This window comes from Nomascus leucogenys, chromosome 15 (genome assembly GCF_006542625.1).
Source record: "Nomascus leucogenys isolate Asia chromosome 15, Asia_NLE_v1, whole genome shotgun sequence".
Lineage (NCBI taxonomy): Eukaryota > Metazoa > Chordata > Mammalia > Primates > Hylobatidae > Nomascus > Nomascus leucogenys.
This window is the reverse complement of record NC_044395.1, coordinates 27,209,818-27,217,996: the sequence shown is the minus strand read 5'-3', so window position 1 is coordinate 27,217,996 and position 8,179 is coordinate 27,209,818. Positions and strand designations below refer to the sequence as shown.

The 8,179-nt window shown below is 39.4% G+C and overlaps 1 protein-coding gene across 1 annotated transcript; it reads right to left on the bottom strand.

The window, feature by feature from the left end:
• Positions 1–2,441: 2,441 nt before the first annotated feature.
• On the bottom strand, positions 2,442–7,125 carry SLN (sarcolipin). The gene is made up of 2 exons (XM_003253088.4): positions 7,020–7,125; positions 2,442–3,069 (listed from the first exon to the last, which is right to left on the bottom strand). Exon 2 carries the CDS (start codon positions 2,992–2,994, stop codon positions 2,899–2,901), a length of 96 nt encoding a protein of 31 aa, XP_003253136.1. The 5' UTR covers positions 2,995–3,069; positions 7,020–7,125; the 3' UTR covers positions 2,442–2,898.
• Positions 7,126–8,179: the final 1,054 nt, after the last annotated feature.

Sequence of the window (8,179 nt, the reverse complement as noted above, 5' to 3'; positions counted from 1 at the left end):
AAGAATGGGGCTTGGCTGTCTCGCCATTTTATCTCCAGTGTCCAGTAAATGCTCAGCACTTAGTTTCATAATAAGTACTTGTTGAATGAATGAATGAACGCAAAAGAAAAAAGCCAGAGTAGGATCAAGTCTATGAGCTGGAACTTCACTTAATAACTAGGATTTAGTGCTCTGGTTCTAGAGGAGAACTAGCATCTTGTTTGGGATAATCAGGCAGCATTTCAGGGGATGGAGCCAACATTGAGGGACGCAGAGTTCTGTGATGAGTCAGGGTACTTGAGGTCATAGGGAAGTTTGTACATAAAGGAGATTTATGAGTCAGACTGAGATTTAGCCATAATGACTAGGACTCCTGAATGTGAAAGACATTACATAATTCCTAGCCCCCCCACTAAAGTTGTTAATGGATATCCTATCCCTGCAAAGATTGCTCACAATGTGGTCTAAAAATGGGCCCTCTCAGTAGATTCAGTCACAGGAAGTTAGAGAAAGAAAGGAGTGAGGATTAACAAGCAAAAAGAAATGACATAGAGGACTGTAATTTTTACCTTGACCTAAACAGGCTGATATTTTAGAATACTAAAGAATGTGAGGGTAAAACCTAAAGCATAATCCAATGGTTTGGAGATCTATAACAAAGCATGATTTGTGCACAGTTCCCCATAGAGGTTAAGATGATCCTTTTCTCATTGTGGCTTCCCCATTTGCATCTGTTTAGTGAAGTCTCTGATCCTCAGTTCCCAAATCTGCTAAATGGCATGAGTTATGGAACGTGCCCAGAACAGGGCTTTCATATACGGTAGACACAATAAATGGTACCTGTTGTCAGTGTTGGCACCATCGCTCAGACTTCCGTGAAAGGCCAGATGGTCCAACATCTGAAGGGAATGTGGTGGCTCTCCCCAACACAAACACACACACACACACACACACGCACTTTCCCAAACACATACACAAACAGTAGGTTTTCTGCAAATAGGGAAAAGACTGCTAACCATCTACTAAGGGCCCTAGAGCCACAAGTCTGTGAGTACATATGCTGCCTACTAAATCATTAGCAGTTGCACATCCATATGTGTAGTCTAACTGAAGTTAGGGACAAGGCATTGAGGACTATACGCTGCTATTTCCCAATTTGGAGAGGAACCTCTCAAAATATAACGTTTTTTCTTTAGCTATTTGAGGATTCTTAATCCTGGCTGCACATTAGAGTCACCTGGAGTTCTTCCAAAAAAAGAATAACACTCAGGTTCACCCAAGGCCGAATAAATTAGAAATGGCTAGAAATGGGGCTCAAGCTTGCGTGGTTTTGCTAAAGGTGCCCCAAGTGATTCTAATATGTTAATCCAAGGGTAGCAGTCTGGAAGGGCAGCACTGGCATCACTTAGGAGCTTGTCCAAAATGTAGGCTCTCAGGCCCCACCCCAGACTGAATCAGAATCAGAACGGAATTAGAATCTGCATTTAAATGAGACTTCTCAGTAATTCACAGTCACATCGAATTTTGAGAAGCAATCATTGTTATCAGTGATTCTCAACTCTGGCTATACAATGTAATCATCTAGAAGATATTTTAAAAAGATAGATACTTGGCTCTATCCCTTGGGATTTTTATTTAATTGGTCTGAGAAGGACCCAGCCTCAGTATTTTGAAAAATCACCCCTGGGATAATTGACTTTCTTTGAATGTAGCCAAGGTTAAGAACTATAATGTGATGTAGGCAATGCCTCAATGACAGGTCAGATTCTTGGCAAGGGATGCCTTCATGAAGGCAGCTATGTAAGATGAGGTTTAACAACATTCCCTTTCTCCATGGTTACCTCAGCACAAATAGCATATTTGTTCTGTCTAACATGGGGTGTTTGGGCAACATGTTTAAGAAACATCTATTTTATATGTCTTTTATAAACATGTAAGTTTGCATTTTCTATTTTCCTCCTTTTAGAACTGTAGTTGATTAAAGACTAGCTCTATTTGTGTAATAACAATAATCAAAATAGACTATGCTACTCTTAGGGACATGACTCATGTTCTTGTGTTACTTAGTGTAAATAATTTTAAATATTTACATGAAAACAAACATGAAGATATTATAAGATAGAAAATACATTTCTCGTGGATTCTAAAGATAAAACACAAGACTTCAAAGAAATGTTGCACTTTTAGCCAGCAATTCAGGCTATGCTTCAGACCTCGAAGTGGAATGGATTTATTCTCCCTCTGCCCTTGAGACTAGTTTAGGGGAAAAGTTTGAGGAGCGCTGAACCAATGGAATTACTTGAAATATGACACAGTGTGTTGACTTGGTTTCAAATCTTCAGCAGTTGGAGCATCTTGGCTTACCTCAAATGCTAGAAATACGGTAGCACTTGTCACTCCAATCCCAGCCAAGGGTCAAATGCTCTATCACACATGGAAGCTAAAATAAATTCTAGAAGTTGTTTTTGAAGTTGACTTAACTTTATTCACATGACAGCTATAAGGGCTGACAAAGACTTCCTCTAACATTCCTTCTGGCAGGTTGAATTAGAGTTTGGTTGCAGACCGTGTGGGTTGAAGGGATGTGTGGTGAGACAGATCAGGGGCTTGTAACAATCCTACATCATCATGAATCCAGTTTAATTTTAACTTTGTGGCTTGTCTAACACATTTTCAGTTAAGAGTTGGGGAATAAATCTAACGTTCCCTGGCAAACACTTGGCAGCCCTTGGGAGCAGCATCTTTAGACAACACATAATCAATCCTAGCCCTACAGCATAGCAGGTATTGTGAGTGCAGGTCACAGGTGCCCTCAGGTGGAGAATGGCATCCCGTGACAATGACAGCAGTGGGGTCTCAGGGCATAGAGCAGGCAGCTCCGGAGCATCTCAGTCAATCCCAGGACCATGGCATGGCCTCTCAGTACTGATAGGACCTCACAAGGAGCCACATAAGAATAACCGTAATCAAGACAATAGTGAAGTTGAGAAACAGCTCCCGGGTGTTTATCCCCATTTTCACAGCGGCTTGGTGAGAACTTCAGGCAGACTTCTGAGGGCACACCAAGGACCTCTGGCTTGTCCTCACCTCCTGATAAAACATAACAAAGAAAACACAAGGAGATTAATGGGCATTCCTGTATAACAATGCTCGTTCTTTCCTCAAAGGAAACAGAGGTGTTGTGGAAAAGGAGAGTGTGATGGGCTAAATTGTGTCCCCCAAAAATCTACATGTCAAAGCCCTGGCCCACAGTATCTCAGAATGTGACTGTGTTTGGAGATAGGGTCTTTTAAGAGGTAAATAAGTTAAAATGAGGTAATTAAGGTGGGCCCTAATCCAATATGACTAGTGTCTTTATCAGAAGAGATTAGGACACAGACACATACAGAGGGGAAGACCATGTGAAAACACAAGGAGAAGATGGGCATTTACAAGCCAAAGAAAGGACTCAGAAGCAACCAACTGTGCCAATACCTTGATCTGGGACATGTAGCCTCCTGACTGTCTTTGGACTGGAGACTTCCCTGAGTCTCCAGCCTACCAGCCCACCCTGCAGATTTTGGACTTCCCAGTCTCTGCAATCACCCAAGCCAATTCCTTAAAAACAGACACCAATCGCCTCAACACAACACATTCTATTAATTATGTTTCTCTGAAGAGCCCTAATGATTACAGAGAGAGAGCCTGATTTCTCTGCCTGATGTCATAAAGACCACCATTTTTGTCCTTTTTTCCTGTGATGATTGTATTGGTGCTTTTCATAAAATGTGAAATATTACATTTTTCTTTCTCCAACTTCCGTGTGTGTGTTTGTGTGTGTGCATATGCATGTGTATACTTTTCTTAAAGGTATCAATAAGCAGGGTTACCAAAACAGAAAAATTTTATGGTTTAGTATTGTTCTTGCTTTGAATTACATAGATAAGTGGGATGCCATAATCTTTCAGGCCTCAGGCTGCTGTAGGTCTTCATCTAACTCTACAGAAAGCAGAAAGTACTTTCAACAGCTGCATGGCCTCTGACAAGTCCTGCATTGGGCACATAGCCTACTGGGATCAACCAAAAGCCCCTCGCGTAACAGGCATTCAGCCCAAAGAGCAAGTGTTAACTTCATGGGTACTTCTGTTTCAACAAGGGCTTGTGCCAGCTATTTTTAGTCAGGTCCAGGATGTGCCTAGATTGTAAACATTTCAAAGAGCAGGGGTGGTATCTTCACAGTATGTACAGATTGTCCATACAGGAAATCATACTTTGAGAACATATGCAATGAAGTCATCAAACTATTGTCTTCAGTGAGGTAGTGTAAATTGCACATTATTTATGCAGTCTAAATGAAATTAAAGATTTATATATTTTACACAATTCGATATCTATGTTTTAGACATTTAGGACCAAAGTCTACTGTAGAGTGAAAGTTTAGGGAGAAAGGGTGTTTCGTGTGTTTGCTAAAGGTGAGAGTTCAAGAGGCTGAAAGGGTTGTTAGCAAGCTTTTGGTCTGAGTGGTATTTTTAAATGAACATAACTGAATTATTAATTGTAATTACTGTATTGATTGTATTATCAATGGACCAAATTATTAATTGCATAAATGCCAACTGAATAATCATTTTTCATACTGTATAATTGGCATAACATACAGGTTCAGCCAGGCATGGCAGTGGGTACCTGTAGTCCTAGCTACTTGGGAAGCTGAGGTGGGAGGATCCCTCGAGCCTAGGAGTTTAAGACCAGCCTAGGCAACATAATGAGACCCTGTCTCAAAAAAAAATACAAGTTCAAATCAGATGGCGCCAACCAGTAGATATATAGCCAAATGATGACAGATTTATGTTTCATCTCCCTTTTAATTGTTGTCCATCTTTTAGACCTCAGCATGAAGGAAATAGTAAATTGCCAATGAAAACCATTACAAATGGCTGGATGTGGTGGCTCATGCCTCTAATCCCAGCCCTTTGGGAGGCTGGAGTGGGAGGATCACTTGAGCCCAGGAGTTCAAGACCAGCCTGGATAACACAGCAAGACCCCGTCTCTCCAAGAAAATAAAAAGGGGAAAAAATAGGAAATCTTTACAAAGATTTGCATGGAGGAGAAAGTAAACAGAAGAAAATGAATGGATCAAGGAAAAAGGATTTATGAGAATATACAAAAGAGCAGAGGAGAACAGAACGGTAATGAGTCTTGCCAAGGTGCCTGGAGGCAAAGGAATGAGAAACGAAGACAGACTCTTTCTCATAAACTTATCAGTGAAATAAAACCATAGTCCAAATGTCCACTTATTTGGGTAAGTTCTCAAGAAATGCAGAGATATGCAGAAAATATGAAGCCTGCCTTATAATGATCAAAACATTTCAAAGAGAGCAAAACAACGGTCCCACAAAATCTGCCTATTAAATTAAGCTGTTAAGTCACGGGAATCATGGATAGTGATCCAACAGGATATACTCAGAAAATGAGAAAAATACTACTGAAAGCTGTTCCACAGCTCTGTTTGTGTTACCTTCACAACAACTCAGGCATGTGTTATTGAAGTTTTTATCTTTCTCAAGATTACAGCTGAGAAACTGACTTTTAGAGAGAGGAGATTAAGATGTTTATGTAATGACAGTTAACAAGTTAGAGGCAAAGCTAGAATTAGCAGACTGGAACTAGTTACTAGAATTCCTAGGAGTTATGACACAAGTGAATTATCACTGCAATCAACTGGCCTGGCTAAACAAAGTTAGCATAAATTTTCTACCACTTTGGAAAACAATTTACCTTTCTTAGAATTAATGTTGAAAATGTTCATTCTCTAATACCTAGCATTTCACTTCTACCTTAAGACAGTCAAGGACATGTGTGCCAGGTTACATAAACAAAGAGGTTCACAGCAATATTATCACAATAACTCCAAACTGGAAACAACTCAAATGTTTATCAGCAGCAGAATGGATGATAAATTGTGGTATAGTCACACATTTGAATTTCATAAAGCAAAGAAAACGTGAACTATAGCTACACACAAAGTGGGTAGATCTCACAAATACAATTGTTAGGTGAAAGAAGAATTTATAAAAGAAACATAGAATATGACTCCATTTATATGAAGTCAAAAATAGGGAGGTTAATCATATTGTTTAGGAATGCAGACACAGATGGTCAAACTATAAAGAATAACAGGGACAAGAGGATCCGAACATCTTGGGGCAGAATGGGGGTTGATCAAGAATGGGCTTCTGGGTGCTGGCAATGATCTGTTTCTTGACCTGGATGATAATTATAGAAGTGTTGCCTTTTAGTTATTGCTTAAACTATATATGTTTATGCACTGTTTACTTTTTTTTTTCAGTCATCTCTGAATTAGCAGGCTACCCATCACACTTCTTTCTTTCTTGGGATTTACCTCTTACTACTTCTTGCACTTTAATAGTGACCTTGAATATTTGTTGTTTTATGTGATTTTAGATGAATAAAACATAAAGAGTTAAGGTGAGAATTTCTAGTGAATTCAATTCAATCAACACATATGCTAACTGTAAGGTGTGGTGTGAACATTCCTTTCACACACATTTATACACTTTAGGAAGAATGAACCAGTTAGGCAGAAATTCAGATCAGCCAAGTTCCATTTTTCTGTTGTTAACCCATAAAGACACTTTGGGTTTCATTTTAAACATTCCCTGAAGTCAAGATCATGCCATATGATCCAGTGATTGCAAATGGATGAACTAAAACCCAAAAAGCTCTGAATAAATTGTACAGGAAGTATGACATTGGCTTTCTTTGAATGGAGACTTAGAGAAGATAGGAAACAGACCTTCTTCCATAATACAAAAAAAAAAAAAAATTTTTTTTTTTTACTAGGAAGGGAGAAAATGCATACCCTTAGGAGAAAAAAAGGAAAACAGAAAGCAATAGTACTCACTTTATATCTTAAGGCATGCTGTATCCAAGGGGCATTGCCTATTTCATTAAGAAATGTAAACATTCCTCTGCCTTTCTCATTTGCAGCTTGTACACACACACACACCGTATGCTAAGCATAAAAATCCTGCAGTTACCTGAAGAGGATCAAAGACACACCCTGGCTATGGCAGGTTTCTCCTCGCTGTCTCCAACTTGAGCTCCAACTCCTTCTCCCCTCCCAGGCTGTCTGGACTCCTGGACTCTGGGCAGCGCCTAAAGTAGTCCGTGGAAGCTGGCAATCACTGTGATGTCACTGATGAAACATCTCAAAGGAACACCCTCCGAAGGTTCGAGGCTATTTGTGTTCAGGGGGACATGGAAATATGTTGACTAAGACTTTGTTCCTTTGGCTGCCAATTTGCCACCACCGGGATTTAAAAACCTTCTGTTTCCAGTTGACTTCTAGTGCAACTGATGTGGGTTTTAAATGTATCTTTTACATCTTCATGAATATCTTTAACATGTCTTTAAAACATCATAAACCAAGAATGAATGATAGACTAATTTTAACCAATCGATGCTGCATTTGACTGCTCTCCCTAGTCAGCATGTGAGGTGTAAAAATGTGACTTCATTTTACCACCCATATCTTTAGTTATTTGAAATTGAAGAGTTTGCTGCCTTACACCCACACACATGCACACCCATACACACATACACACACACACACTCCAGAATTCAGTAGGCATCTTTAGCTCTTTCAAAACTGACTTTAGTCCAAGCAGTGAAAGCTATCCCCTCAGTCACCTGCTCCACATAACTTTCCAGCTAAGCTGTGCATTGCAAGTTTACATGTGGATCTACAGTTTCATCTGAAACAGCCGAGGAAGTCATGGTTTGTGTATCTCTGTCAATAAATTAATAGAGCAGTAAACTCAACACAGTTCAACTCAGTTATTTGGATAGATTGGGGGTGGAAGGAGAACTAGATTGGGGGTAAAATTAGTGAAAAATATGAATTATAGATTATATCTGAAAGAAAAGTATTATATAACTTTCTAATATAAACACTAAAATTAGACTAAGATGAGTTTGTAACCAACGTATCACATGTTTGGAGCCCCTGAAGTGTTAAATTAGGCTTGAAAGCAGATCAATTAAGTACTTTAAACATGACCCTAGCAATTGTGTTTGCTCAGCAGATCCTTTCTTTATAGATAATAGAGGAAATCTCCCCCTCTGAATTCCCAGTTAGGGTCAATCAAAATAATGCATTCCCAAAAGGCATAAACAAACAAAATTCTCTATGTGGTTG

What these genes read in the sequence shown, in the direction of transcription:
- SLN (XM_003253088.4), bottom strand. Translation starts at nt 2,994, where the DNA reads ATGGGGATAAACACCCGGGAGCTGTTTCTCAACTTCACTATTGTCTTG.